The sequence below is a fragment of the Argopecten irradians genome, chromosome 15 (genome assembly GCF_041381155.1).
Source record: "Argopecten irradians isolate NY chromosome 15, Ai_NY, whole genome shotgun sequence".
Classification (NCBI taxonomy): domain Eukaryota; kingdom Metazoa; phylum Mollusca; class Bivalvia; order Pectinida; family Pectinidae; genus Argopecten; species Argopecten irradians.
Window position 1 is genome coordinate 13,959,280 of NC_091148.1, and position 16,137 is coordinate 13,975,416.

A 16,137-nucleotide genomic window follows, 5' to 3' on the forward strand; every position below is an offset into this window, starting at 1 on the left:
AACCGCCTATATATGTGACAACAGGGGGTGATCAGGCTTCATGAGAAGCGGTTAGAATAGTAAAATACCAAATACAGAGATAATAGCTCTTCGTAGGGACATTCATCTTCACAATAGATGGCAACCGCTTTGAGCTCAGCACAACAAAACTCTTGGTAGACAGAAAAGGAACAAAGAAATAAAACAATGTGATGTTATAACAAAGGATACTATAGTAAAGCCGCTTTATTGTGTATAATACTGTAAACAAACCATATTTCGCAGCTACTTAAGTTCACGATTTCTATCCCACAACATGTTCGCGAAGATTACCACTCGCTGATATCACTTGCATCGCGAAATTCGCGAAAGTAAGTCGCACGCGAAAGAAAGTTTGTTTACAGTATTTTGCAGTTTCGTTATTTTCATTATAGTCGTTAATACATAAATTCGCGATCAGAGGTGATCATAGGTTCGTACTCACACTCGTGCATTTATATTCTGCATTTGCATATTACAGAATTATCTGCACTTGCGGGTAGGTATTGATTGTGACGTCATGTTACTACGAGCGTAATGTCAAAATTTTCGGAGAAAACGACGTGAACTGCACTCACAAAATAATGACGTCACAATGGATACCTGCCCGCAAGGGAGCTAACAATGTAATATGCAAAGACGGATTATGCGTTTAATCGCGTCTGAACTCTCTCGCGCAATTACGTGAAAATATGTATACTACGAAAATCAAGTTATTTACAGTATTTCAGATAGGCGTCGGTGGTGTTTCAGGGAAAATATTACTATTATTTAAATATCGAGGACAGAAGAAGTGTTCAAGGTTGATCCATGAAATATAATACCATTAGCTGTACCTGCGGCTTATTTAAAGATGCTCCACCGCCGACAGAGCATAAATGATATTCATCATTTGAACAATAATTGGTGTGTATATATGTCTAATTAACACAAAAAGAATAATGTAAAATAATGTATTTTGCTTTTGGTGCACGCGCAATCAGAACTTCGTTCCATATAGCATATAGTGCCACGGAATTTTTTCGGGATGCAATTAATTATTTTTCATATTTTGAACTTGAAGTAAAATTAGAAGCTTAAACTTTTCAATGGTGGTAATGGTGTAAAGTAAGTAACTATTGTAACTGTAGAAAAATACTAAATCGTCTGCTCATGTTTTTGATAGAGAAAAGATACCATTTGTCAGCGGAGGAGCATCTTTAAGCTTTACGAATACCATTGTCAGTCGGTACTTCTGTTCTCTGCTACCTTTCTAATGATATACGACTTAGTATAGATAATAATAAAAGCCAAATCTCTAATCAACCCTTATAGATAACTACTGGACATCGCGATAGGAGAATGAAGCATTTTAACAAGCATATGCACAATAACAGTATTAATCTATATGTAAAGGATAGATAACGGTAGTTAATCTCCAATGATTGACGGGATATGTCCGATAGTGTTCATCGGTGTAATAAGCTGGATTTATCCATATTATCGAGGACTTCAACAAATGAAACAGATGCATGACCAATCGAAGACACAAGTCTTCTTCCTTGCCGTGTAATGCTATCAGAGCGACAGTGATAGGACCGATAACGTATTTGCTGACAAGGGTAAAAAAGACACGGACAGTTTGCTGCTACAAATGCGATTGTTGCTTTACACATGTCATTGCAGAGTCTTATCGTCCTTTTGGGAGTTGAGCATGATTTTCCATTTGACGAAGAAGGATTTAGCCTTGTCTGTAGTTAAGCACTAAAACTCCATTGTCTGGTATCACCATTTAATTAGCCCGAGACATGAAATGTCGTCGTGTGGGAAGACACCATTCAAGAGGGTTTATGATAAGTTGTGATAACTTCACATGTCATGAAGGCTTATTTATTACATTTTGATCGGCCGCTATCAAACACTCATACGCTGATATTTCAGATTTTTTTCATCAAGTAGTTTTAGAATAAATTAAACAAGTTCAAAATATTAATGATTTGTCGTATTCTCGTATATTAGTTTCAGAGTTAGAGTTTATCATTTTTTACAAGATTTCACAAACTTTAGCGACTAAATCGCATTAATTATATCTTCTCGTCCTCCATGACTTGTAACGCTTGACTCCAACCTTCTATATTCCATGTAACTCATATCACTGACTGTTTACATCTATGCTTCACTTTTCATCCTAACCCCGACTTCTATTTCTACTTTCCAATTTCATTCGCTTAAGTTTACACCTGACACTTACATATTACCTCTGAGATTTTACACCTAACTTCTATCCTCTTTCACCAAGATAACTATGCACATCCGCCTAACAACCTTATGCTTGATTCTGTCCGTCAATTTTTCATTCTGATCCCTAATAGTTTGCATTGTGTCCGCCTACCACATTCTATCCTAACCTGTAATAGTATGCATTGTTTCCGCCCGCCTTCCACCTTCCATCCTTACCTGAAATAGTGTACATCCACCTTCCACTTCCTATTCTATTATTTTATACATCCACCTTCCGTTTCCCACCCTAAATCCTGATTGTGAACATCTATTCACCTTACCCTCTATTCCATCTACCTTCCAACTTCCAACCTAACCCCCGATAGCTGCATTATTTCTGCCTTCCATCTTCCATTATTACCCGTAATTGCATATATACACCTTCAACCTTCCACGCTATGATAGCCTACATCCACCTTCCTCCTCTACCCTAAGTAATTCCTGGTGCCCTATATCAGCCTTCCACCTTCCACCCTAACACCTGATTTTCTACATCTTCTTTCCACCTCATCCCGTCATAGTTCTCTTGCAGTGATATATACTACCTCGGCCTTGTACAGCGGCAGTGCCTGTGTGTTACAAGCGACAGACAGGTTAGCACCGTAACATTGTTTCGGCTCGTTTCGAAATTCCACGCCGGACGGGCCGTGTAAATTACGCAGGTTATAATTAACTGTCAGTGAAGCGTGGGCAGTCGCGCGCTTACGCACGTGCGTGGCCCAGTTAATTAAGTGGTATATGCGTACGATATATGTGTGTGTGTGTTTCGATAACTGTTTGGATTGAAACAGGATGCTTTATTCAAGATAGTAAGTATCAGCTTAAATCATTGTCCATCTATGTATTCACTTTAATGCATCTTTACCAAGTGGAAATTACATAGAAATTATTTCATATTCATGATTGTGTAAACGATTTCAGATATAGCTGTGCATATTTGGAGTTAACAGTTTTCAGCGATTTATCACCGCTAAAATTGAGCAAACAAATTTCACTTTTCTTATTTTAGGGCTTTTGTTTTAGAATGTCCTGTTTCACCCACCAGAATGGCTAAACAAGTTTACTTCCATCTGTATTCTGTGTACTGTGTGTTTGTGTAGGTACTGAAGTGGTTGGTGATTTGCCTACAAGCCGTTTGTCATGAAACATCACACATGCCATACTGTAGAATGTAGCTAACATGCAGAATTTATTCCATATCTCTGACTTTCCTCCGCAGTTTTCGAAAATTTCGTTCAATTTAAAGAATATGTTCTTCCCTTCTCTATACAACCAAAAAAGTTCAAATGCAATTGGTGTTCTTTACTTGGCACAACCTGCCGAGTAATACTTACACGAAGCATACCTAGTTCACAGATAACACTTACATCGTCTTAAAATTGTAGAATGGTAATTTAACTTAATTATTTTTTAATGTTAGGTTTACCGATAGTTTTTTATTATAGGAACTTTATAAGTTACCCCCATTGCGTAACCACGGTACTTGACCCATTTAACGTTTTTTGCCAATCGCGTATTCAATGTCAGAACAATTCAAGTACGATAACAAGTTTCGATGATGGTGGTTATGTATAAGTTTACACAACACAGACAAATCTGCCTTAGCGACCACCTGTGTATCAAGACTACCTGCTTAATAAGACCACTTTTCTAAGTTTCTAAGGTCATAAATTGTCACCTTCAACATAGCCTGTGTATAAAGACTACCTGCTTACACTTTTACAGTGTCCCAAATGGTAAATCACAACACATTTCAACCTGTGTATAAATACTTAAAATGACTATGAAGACCATTTCCCTCTGTCTCTTGGGTGGTTGTTATAGACAGGTTTGAATGTATATATTAACTATTCCACAAAACCTTAACCTTCCCAAATTTTAATAACTTTCCGAAAGTAATGCTTCTCTATTACAGGGTCTCATAAATAATTAATATTAATAATGTTCCTCGTCCTATGGGGATCATTAAAGGATTATAAAATGATTTCAATATGAAAGTTAAATCATGATAAGCAAAGCGGTATATGTACTCCAGCTGTGTGCCGGAAATACATAGACTGATTTTGTGATGTTCATTTAGGAAAGATTGTTATAAAAATATAAAGAGATGCAATATAAATATAGTTTGGTTACTGTTGTCATAATGAATTTAGGTTGAACGAATTCAAATTATAGTCAAGTATACTGAATTTCTTTCGAAATTACAACTTCAAGTTGGACAATATTTAGCTAAGCATGATATTGCTGACGTTAAACATGCAACGGAATTTCTAGATCTCTGTTTTCTTTCTATTTTACATCATTTAGTTATTTCAATTTTGGTTTCTCGGGTATTTATTCAGGTTTCAGGCAAATTAAATCAGCTGTGACAAAAGACTGGAAATGCATTTCCGATTGCAAGACATTAAAAACTGTGAAGTTTAATTACATTACATTTAAATCTGATTTCATGGTTTTCTTGCTCTAATTGTTATCACACATCCAATTGAGTTTGTTCATGAGCATTATTTGTTTGTTTAGGATGGAGTTTTTCTTGTTTTGTCGCTGCACCGTTGTCAACATATCGGAACATGCATATAGTGATGTTTCCTCGCCTGTATGTGACCTCTAGATCGCGAGTTCGAATCCCATGTAGGGTAGTTGCCTTGTAATGATCGCTGGTCGATTGTTTTTCTCCGGGTACTATGGTTTTCCTCCACCAAAACAACCCGGCACGTCATTACGTAACTGGCTGTTAATTAGGCGCTAAACTTAGAAAACTCCACCCTACGTACTTGTCTATACCTGTTATTGAAGATATCTAAAGAAAGAAATCAAACTGATGTTTTTACTCTGGATTTGTTCTTTAATTGCATGTATTCCGAAATACGACCACGTTGTACATCCTTTGTATTTTAGCATTGAGTCGCCTCTCTGAAACGGAGAAATTGATTTCATGTTCCATTTCAAGTATAGTATTACAACCGCCAGTTCCAATTCTATCTTCCCCAAAGGGATATCGCTTTCCACACGCCTGTCTAAATTCACGTTTGGTATACGTCAACATTTCCTCTAATATGATCCAGAGTAACTGATAAAACTCCCTGTAATTCCATATATAGTACAAGCATTGTCTTCCTACATTAATAATCAACATGTAACAATATTTAAATATTTATGAAGCTTCTATGTTATCTGTTGACCTGACCGGGAAGAGGAATACTTTATTCTGACACGACATAGATTCAGCTCCGTGGAGGTTGACGTGTCTGTAAAACCGACTTTTCAACCAGGATATTATTAATTAATAGTAATATGCTTTTGAAGGTTATCAGCAATTTAACATTATTTTTTATCGAATTTAAATGATAATTCTAACCGACTTGAACATCATTCTGCACATTATCCTGCATTGCATTTTGAGTTTAATAGTAAGCTATTATCAGACGTCTTACTGGAATACGCGTTTATACTTATACACTGTTGCAGTAATAGAAGCGTAATTGCCATAATGCCAAAACTTTCTCATAAATATCCGTCTTTGTACACTACAGAGTTACCTCCCTTGCGCGTAGGTATCGATTGTTACGTCATTATTTTGTGAGCGCAATTTACGTCGTTTTCTCTGAAAAGTATGACGTTACGCTCGCATACACATGACGTCACAATCAATACCTACCCGCAAGGGCAGATAACTCTGTAATATGCAAATACGGAATACATATGAACGCCATGCCTCTATTCAAAGACAATGATGACAAATATAACATATACATTTTATGTATTGCTTTGTAACACTAGTTAAAAAATGATTAATATGGACTTCGATATCACAATATGCTCAACGAGTTTAAGTAAATAAACACTTTAACAATTGAACATGTATGGAAAAATGTAGAACTGCTTAATCAGAACATTAATGAACACACACAGATGTGTGCAGGTACATAAGAAAAGGATTGACACCAAATAAAGTTAATATAATGATTTCCACTGCTAAAAATACGACATCTTTCATTGTGAAGAATGCTTCATGTTTTTTCGTAGTTATATAACTAGGAAAGGAAATAAGACAATTTTTGCTTGATAGGAACATCTAGATAATCATGAAATGTTTTCAAATCAGAAAGTATCCACACATACTTCCTATTATAAACAGTTTTCAAATACCAAAATAATTTCTTCAAACTGTTAAGCGATTAAATTAGAGCGAAATAGTGGTCAATCTACCTTTTTGTCGTCAACATGTAAAACTATATATTTTCGTTGTCTTTCACGCTGAATTTTCTCAACAGAAAAAAAACCACCTGCAACCTGCAAATCGTTACCGGACTTGAGTTCGTTAGCCTATGGAATGCAGTCGTAATTAGCTACTAAAGGAAATCATTAACGCACCTAAACCACGGTATTCTTTGTAGAGATGAACTATAAGTAGCTCATTGCTGCTAATCTTCTGGACAAACATACTGTAGCGAGGTAGAAAAACAGATTCCAACATGCATCTTTTCATCATTAAGATGTTGCAGTATCCGCCTTCGTGAGATATATGTATTAGCAGAATTAAGGCAAACAACCAAAACCTAATTTGCCAATAATATAAATGGCATTCTCTTTCTTAAGAAGCCAACCTCACAGACATTCAGAGATGAAAAAAGTGATTATTGCTAAGTGAAAACGGCCTACAAAGCATAACTGCATTTAACACCTCGCATCTGATACCGAACCGCCAAGGAACAACTGCAATATGATACACACACATACAATGTCCTCGACTTGGCAGAGGGCTCAATCGCTCAGCTGATAAGGGCTATTCATTCTATTGTTCGTCAGTACAAAATGTTCACAAGGGTTATCTAGATGTTAGGAAAAACAATTTATTTGGTGCTCTGACTATTTAAAGGTTGTGGTACGAAAGACGTTTAGAAAATGCAATGTTACCTATACTAAATGTCGTAAGAGAAAAATCATATTTGTTAAGTTCTAGTCGCCATTAGACCATTGACGGAATGAGATTGTAAATGTTGTATTGGAGAAATAGACTAGGTTTGCTTTCAGGGGGTAAATATTTAAATATTATTGAAATAATGAAGACCAAATCTAAAAGGTGTTTAATAATTCTCAAAACTTTTTAACAAGTATTACTTATTTCGACAAAATAAGACTAACAGGCAAGGGGATAGGAAGCGGAATTAAACCATGCTCTATTTTAATGATAAAAACGTTGTGCTCTAGACCTTACCTCACTGACAAATATATCACCTACTCATACGTAAAACAGTCTAAAAGATTTTAAGAGGCTTCTTGATAATGTAATTTCTTCCTTCGAAAAGACGCTAAGTGAAAGTAATATAATACAATTGTCTAGATCGATAAACTACAAAATAATTTTGTAGCGTAAATAACAATACGATTGCAAATTAATTTTACTTTCTAATTTCTGTTTTGCTGTTGTATATTATCAATCGTCCCACACAAGCAATTACAGCATGAATAGTAGGCTAGTGTTAGTTATGCCGCCACCTTTTGTCAAGCGTATTTAACCAAAGACCATAAAGGGACAAACAACATTATTATGTCCTAAACTTTTAAGATTTTAATGTTGTCTCTCAGTGCTTATTTTTTTTTTACATATCGCAGAGTTATCAGTCGTTGTGGGTAGGTAGTGATTGTTACGTCATATTTTAGTGAGCGTTACATCACCATTTTTAAAGAAACCGACGTCATTTTTACTCACAGAGGATGACGACGTAACATTCGATACCCACAAGAACAGATAACTCTACAATATGCAAAGATGTAATAGACATCCGTCGGCGGGGTGATATCCCTTGAAAACAAACCTAGTCTGTTTCTGTCTGGTCTTTGGTTTATTATGTAAAGTGATAGAGGCTAATGAGTGGTACTCTTGAGTAGAGCACAAACAAAAACACGACAACTGATACCGGATGTGTTGTAGCTTAGAAGAAATGCCAGTAGAGGGAGAGATCATTTTCCCGCATCTATCAAAGGAATTCCGATGAACTCTGTCCTCTATAGCAGCGAATTTACAGAGAAAACATAGTCACCACATTCTCTCAAGATAAATCCATTCATGAAGCTCCAATATAAAGCCATGCTAGCCGAGTTTTGGCATGCATTGACAACTTTATGTTAGATCGGGGGGCGTTCGAGTAATACTATTATAGATGAAGCTTTAGCAGCATCAGTCATGAACTGTAGAAGAAGTAGCATCATTTTATGTGCTTACGCTATTTGTCATTGTCATTAATAATTCATTCTCACATCGAAAATGTCTTTTTTACGATTTTTGTTTTAAATTCAAATTTTCTGTCGACAAAGACTTAGGCTGCCTCGTGTCTTTATCAGATGATATCATTGTTTTTTGTGTTTACAGATCCTTAGTAACCTGCTCGACATTGTAAAGGAAAGGGCCGATGATGCAGAAGCGGAACTGGAAAGACTTATTGAGAATCAAAGCGTCTCTGCAACCTCGAGTATAAACAGTGCCCGGACTGTTAGTACCCTTAGCAACGTCAGTTCCGGAAGTGACGAAGTATTCGACGGATCCGGTTCTATTCCCGGATCTCCGGAAACTGGGGGTCGAAACCTTATACAAAAGAACTGGGAGGTAAGACACTTTTGTGTTCTCGCGTTATTTTGATTATACCTCGTTATTTCGTTATTATAAACCTTTGTTAAACCCCTTTTCACTTTTCGTTTAACCTCTTTTCAAGCGTTCCATACCTGCATCGGTGATTTTACGTTTTTATAACCGCATTTTTGTGTTACTTTTGTTATCTGTATTTCATGTTAATCTTATTCTATTTTAGTTTACTTTGTGGTATACCCCTTTATTTTCTTTCAGAAACGGTCTGAGGTAAAAAAAAATAATGAAAGGAACTAATATGGAAACTGTGTCAAAACTATAACAATATATACCTCAGATCCTCACGGATGTTGGATTACAATATCAATAAAAGCGTTTTGGACAGAATGTAATATAAAAAAGTATCCGAAGCTCTATGATCATATCATGACATTTATTTGACACCAAAATCACAAAAGTAGTAAACCCTAAAACGAATCAGCGTATCTTTTGCTTTGTGATTTAGTTTTGACACAGTCCGTATGTAAGATTCCGTTTTGAGATGGCCATACAGTGGCGTTTAGTGAATGCTTTAGTTAGAATTTTAGTTCACAAACATAATATGAAATGTTACAATCAGATATGGTGATGTGTGGCTTATCATAAACAGAACTGTCTTTAAACAATTAATCATTATAATTACAGAATCACTATCGACAGTTGATTGGAAACAATTGAAAACAATTAATATATACTCACATGGAGTGTGGAATGAAAGAGCGAGTCAGCTTTGTTTTGCTTATGTGAGGATAATGGAAGAAAAAAAACAAAAAGACAAATATAGATTAGAGAGTAGGAAGAAAAGAAGAGAAAATGGATAAAGTACATAACCCTTCAGTCATGATGTCAAATACGTCTAACCTTTCTTTATGATATTTTTACGGCATCAGTTGCAATGTTCTGATGGGTCACTCTCAGAAAATGACTGATTTTATGTACTCATCTGAACCTAATGAAATAGATATATAAATGTAAACTGTCCCACATGGATTCCGAACTTGCAACCCAGAGGTAGACCTCGGCCAGTTATTCACCCGATGTACTTAAATCAAACATGTATTTTAATGCAAAGTACAAAAAAGTTTGTTTACACATAAATCCACACTAATTAAAAGATTTTTCTCTGTTATCAATAATCACACACGGTATCCTGCTTGTAATAAATTGCACCAATATTTAGTTACGAATGATCCAATAAATCGCTGCATAATTGAGAAATTTGATTAAAGAGGGAACAAACACATTTAAACGTAATCCCACCCTCCCTAAACATAACACACATAAGTGTTTCGGTGATATATTAAATACATTTCACACCTTCAGAATGAGACTTATCCAAGCTTAACTATGCAATCAGGCTTATGGCCGGGTATTAATATTAAGTATAATTGCAACATATTTCATAGTTCGCTGACAGTGCAACATTTTTCTCTAGGACTTTATAGCCGCCAATTACTAGCCTCATGAGATCAGTCAGAATGGCGATGATGTATCTGTATTTTCGTAGGTTCTCAGTACCGTTGAAACCTGTTAGCGTCCGCCTGAAGGTAATTTATATACAATAGATGATTGATATTGTGTATTGTTTCTCCTCTTTTCTCACCTGTTCCAAGATTTACAAGTATTTTCCAGCTGTTGGATAAGGTCACTTACAGTTCGTCAGATATGCTAGCTGTTTGATGGACTGTGGTGGTTTTTGTAGTTGCTCTCATATATCATATGAAAATACTACTCAAGTCGGATTTGTTCTGTGTATTTCGATATACGTTGTAGTACCATTGTGGTTAAACTTATTTTGTAAAGAAAAGTCCAAGGTCTATATGGCTGATGACGTCGATGGTCTCAGAAGATTCTGTAGTTGCACTCTTTTTATAATCTGCATATATTACTCAGGTCGGATTTCTTCATTACATTTTTTATACACAGTATAGTACCATTGTGGTTATACTTTTTGTTAAGACAAACTGCCCTGATCTGATCTAGAATTGTATCGCTAATTTCGTCGATGGGCTAGGAAAGGTTTTGTCTTTACCCTCACTAAATAATTTGTTCAGTGTATTTCGATTTACCTTGTGGTATCATTGTGGTTAAACTTATTGTGTAAAGAAAAAATCACCCTTGATCTGATCTGTATAGCTGATGAACTTCGTAGAATGGGGAATGCTTTTGTAGTTACCAGCACTATATTACCTGGAAATATTACAGAAGTCGGATTTCTTCTTTGCATTTCGATGTGTATTGAGATGCCATTGTTATTCATCTGATTTTGTAAAGACGAACTATCACTGACCCTCTGAAACCACAGTGGCTAAACGTCTTTATACTCCGCTTATCAGACCACGACCCTGTGTTAGCTGATTACGTGGGCAACCGACGACGAACATTCCAGATCTGTTATTGATTTCTAGAGCCGGAAACGTCCGTGAATCAATTGACGCTCGCTCTCCCAGAACATCTGGTTCTGTTGACATTGTATATTTTGAGGTTTTCACTTTTATATTTTGACCTGCTTTCTAAAAATTGAGCTCCAATCACGACAATATTTCAAAGTCGATATTTGATATTTTTAACAAAGCTTTGGTACTTTGTCACAATCTCAAAACAACAAAAATGAATAAGCGTTACAGATAAAGATAACTAATACACATCAAATACAACCACAGTTTTTAGAACTGGAATAACATATGAAAAATCAACAAAATGCAAGATAAAGGCCTTCTAGAATAGAAAGAGGTTTATCAACTTTGCATTTCTAGGTGAACTCTATAAGCTCTAATTATGGATACTGGGTACTAATGTTGAACGAAACCATTCCAATGTCATTCTCTTAAATTGCCACATTACAGCCAAAGTTAGTCCATTGTACTGTTAACAAATCTGCAAATAAAGTTTATATTCTCATATAGTTTTTGAACCAATATTCGTTAGATTGACAAGATAAATGACATTCTACTGAAACCCGTTAATGAATAGTGTCACTACCACCTGTCATATAAGAGTTTCCGTAAAGTTGAAAAACAAAAGGTCTTTTCTGTCACTATAGACACTATATCTTATTCCTCTTGATAATAATTTTGATTTTGGTCCCTTTTCATGTCCACCCATAAATAAATTATCGGAAATATCTTTAAGAGCAATATAGGTATAGATGTCTGGTGTTTTGGTATTGCCTGGCAAAATAACATTCGTGTGTAAGGCATGGCACATAAAATTCTGCCACATTCTCCCAGTTAATCAAACTCGATGGTTCATGTTAATTTTCACTCAGTATAAATATAGACATGTGGTTAAAGACAGCACGAGCCCTCACTTTTACTGCCCCCCTCCCGGGAAATCTATCAGATCAGTGGAACAGCAAAAGCCTGAAATACTCAGCACAGCATCACTACATTTACCTATAGAGCCCTGCGATAAACAAGGCATTGGAACAAAATGAGGTCACAGCATATTTTTAGTCTGCACCTGACCTGAATCTTCCGGAGGAGCTTGACTGTTTAAAAACCGATTATTTCACTGATAGTTTCGTCATAAAGCGTGTTAATATTTATCAAGGCGTAAAAAATCGACAGAAATAACTATTACATTGGCGCACTATGAATCCGTGATTTGTCACGGATATCGCTAAACGTCTGCTGAGAATGGGGTAATATGTGCATGATTGAGAGTAATGAGTTGCTGTGAATGTGGTAATTATGATATGTCACAGCACTGTTCGAACGCACCCAGAAATAAAACATGGCGATAAGGTTGTAAAGGGCATTCTTGTAACACATTGTTCTGTGTGGTAAAATGGCACAAATTTATCATCTGTCTGCAACAGAACCTACCAGTTCTGATTAATTCCCGAGTTCTATATACATTGCGTTATGACGTAAGAGTTTTTGTACTTGTTAATTGATTTTGACTGTAATGCTATTAAAAGGGAAAGGGTTCTATGCAAGTCAGATCGATCACGTGTGGTTTATAGGGTATCATTTAAGAGCTTAGGCCTACGTACTTTCATCATATAAGCTAACATTTTTGAGAGTGTAAGTTTTAGGATTAATGATTAATACTGAATAAGTACATATCGCTATCCTTTAGAAAGGAACATTTTCGACAAAACAGATGGAAAAAGATGCATAATTTGGAAAAAAAATCATTGATATATATTATATAAAGGTTTGAGAAAACATACACATGCAATATTTCTTCATGTAAAATTCACAGGAAAAAATCCACGTGAAGAAATATTTTCTGAATACTATATAGTACAAGCTTACGTATTTGGGTATGTAAGCTTTGGGGTGTTTGAGTAATAGTGCGGATCCATATGTGCTATTATATTATCTGTCAGTAGCGGTTAGTGCCAATTAAATAAAAAAATAAACGACATGTAAATTAGGAACTGTAATCTGTATCACTTAAGACCACCTATTATGATGTAATCATGGCCTCACTACCACATAATCTAGTAAGAATGTTGTAATTTAGATAAGGTTTGATCTTATATAGCTGTACCACAATTCTCACTCAATGCATGTTCAGCACTTACAACGGGAGACAGCTTACATAGGCCTCACCTGTTGTTGTTCTATCCTTTTTTAATTATATTGAAATATAATTTTGTTGAAATCGAGGCACTTACACTCATTTAAAAAATACTCAAGCTTTGGTATAATTTACGACAAATATATATTTAACTTCATGGATTGTTGCTATTGGTGACATGACATAAGCAACAGGCAATTCTCAATTTTTAATCCGTTTGGTAAATCCGCCGGAGCTGCCGTTTCGGTACAAAAAGCTTACACATAAGATGTACTCAATATCAATAATTATAGCATATGCTGTTATGTAAATTAGCAGGTGTGGGATACAGATTCTGAAATGAAAGTTTTTTTTCCAATAGATAAATTATGATAAGTTGTATAAAGCAATGATAAAATAAATAACCTTTTTTCGGAGGAGTTCAATCGGTTATAAAATCTGCTCCATTGGGTTCATATGTCATTATCGTTTTAATTTATTCACTGAACAACAAAACCTGCACATTGCTATAGAGAATGAACCAAAACCAAAAACAAGCCTCACAAATCATCACTAGGAATTAACTGGTACAAGTTCACGGTTACCACAAAAAAATGCATCAAATTAAACACATCACTGAGAATGATTACAAAAACTAGATAATAGACAAGATAATGAATAATTATCACTTACATTAAAAATGATATTATGACATGCAATAACAAAATAACCATTAATGGTATCTGAGATTAAGACAAATCAATGGCATGTGATAATAAGGTAAATTATCAATGATTACTGAGAATAAGGTAAATAACAAATGACATTCAAAAATAAGGTCAAAATCAATAATCATTATGAGAAAAATAAAATCGACGCTATAAGAATAAGATTAATTTCCAAAGATTACTTACAAAGATGCGTAAGTTTTATTTTAGAATAAGGCATTTGTTACATGATAGCTGAGAGCAATGTACATCCATATGAAATCTAAAAAAAACCATTTGTGAATTTCTAGAAAGTGACTATTGTGTCTCGTTCCAAGCCTCATACCATTTTAGGTCTTCCTAACGTATTTGCTCAATGAAAACCTATCATATAAATAACCTATTTATTACCTGCTGCATTAATACGAAATCATCTGTCGATTATTATTCAGATCTGGCGACGGAATCAGAATGATCACAATGACTTATTTTTACGGAAGATTAAGCATTTGCGGTAGTAGGGCTGATTAATTTCTATTTGATGGTAGCGGTGTATCGTTAGAATGAAGGAGTTGAATGGAAAATAAATGACACAATAGAACGGAAGTAATTTAAAACATTAATGGTGAAATTATCATTATAAATGTGTGTCGGTCGTACAATCGTCCTTGTGACTGAAATTCACTTTTGAAAACAGGTCCACGGAACGCATAACGTTCTTTAGTGTTAATACGGTTATTAATTATCATGTTGTTGGTACAGAGGTCGAATGGTTGAAATCTGTGTCATTTTACCATACTCAGAACCTCTCTAGATGTTAGTGGCTAGTATCTGACATTATATCATGAGTTGACCACCTCAAGGTTTCAGTGTCCATCAGCTGCCAAATTACCACACACCATCATCCATGGGTGTCAATGGCTAGTGTTGACACTTTTAAATCTAAGAATCTCTTTTTTAATTTATGAAATGTTTTCTTGTGTAGCTCTAGTGCCTGGTATTTAACCTTAAGCCCAGTACCGCAATTTCCTATTGTATTACCGTATCAATAGCCTATTACCCATAATTTGTTTGAAAATAATTTCCAAATGAAAGAAAAAAAATTGTTAGAGGAAGAGGGTATGTTGTGTTATTTTTAAATAGATTTTCAATATCTAACTATGCAAAGTCAGCATATTTTTCATTTGGTAATTTAAATTCTGCTCAGATAGTCCGCATCGGCAGATAGTCCGCATCGACAGATAGGCCGCGTTAGGTATCGGTTGATGTAAAAATAAGTATAGCCCAAGGACAACACGCCATTTCGTTTTTGTAATAAAAGTTCATATCATTACTGACTCCATACTCTAAGCAGGCTATTACTGAACAATTAACCCATTCATGCTGCAGAAGATTGAAGTTTTATGAATTTGAATATCAACTCAAGTTTATTTCTCTCTTCAGTTGCGATCTAAACCATTAACAATTCTCACTCATCGCTATACATATTAATATTTGTTTTCTTTTTACTGAACAAAATTCGCTGCTAAGCAATTCCTTTTCGAAAGCCACGATTAGTTTAGCTAAAGATTAAGATTTGCAGGGTTTTCCATAAATATTTATTTTAATGAGATGTAAATCCAGCAATCAAACGTCGCCATCTTGAAAACATTTCTTAGTATTTCAGTGTTATCGGTAGCTTCAGATAATTTTGGGATTGCTTTTGTGCGCAATCAAATCTTGACCAGCCAATAGAAAACTTAGTTACATGTAGAATAATGTAATCCTTTGATCCATACGACAGATATATACTTGAGTAGGTAATTTCAATATTGTGTGTCTTTGTTGTGATTACGTAATGCGTGTATCCATGCTTTATCTTAAAGCTTCGCTGGAGACGTACATAAAGATTTGTGTGAAATTTTCTTTCAAGAGTAACGAACCGGCCATGTGTAGAATGATGATAAGAAAACAACCATAAAAAATCGTCATTTACATGTAAATGTTTGCGAAACGATTTGTCAGTTTTGTTATTATTTA

General features: G+C 35.1%; 1 protein-coding gene across 2 annotated transcripts in view; it reads left to right on the top strand.

The window, feature by feature from the left end:
- LOC138309139 (uncharacterized) overlaps nt 1-16,137 on the top strand; it is a 103,776-nt gene that overhangs the window by 67,599 nt on the left and 20,040 nt on the right. For both annotated transcript variants that reach the window (XM_069250288.1, XM_069250289.1), the window contains exon 5: nt 8,651-8,884. In XM_069250288.1, the coding sequence (XP_069106389.1) occupies nt 8,651-8,884 (234 nt within the window). The remainder of the gene's footprint in view (nt 1-8,650; nt 8,885-16,137) is intronic.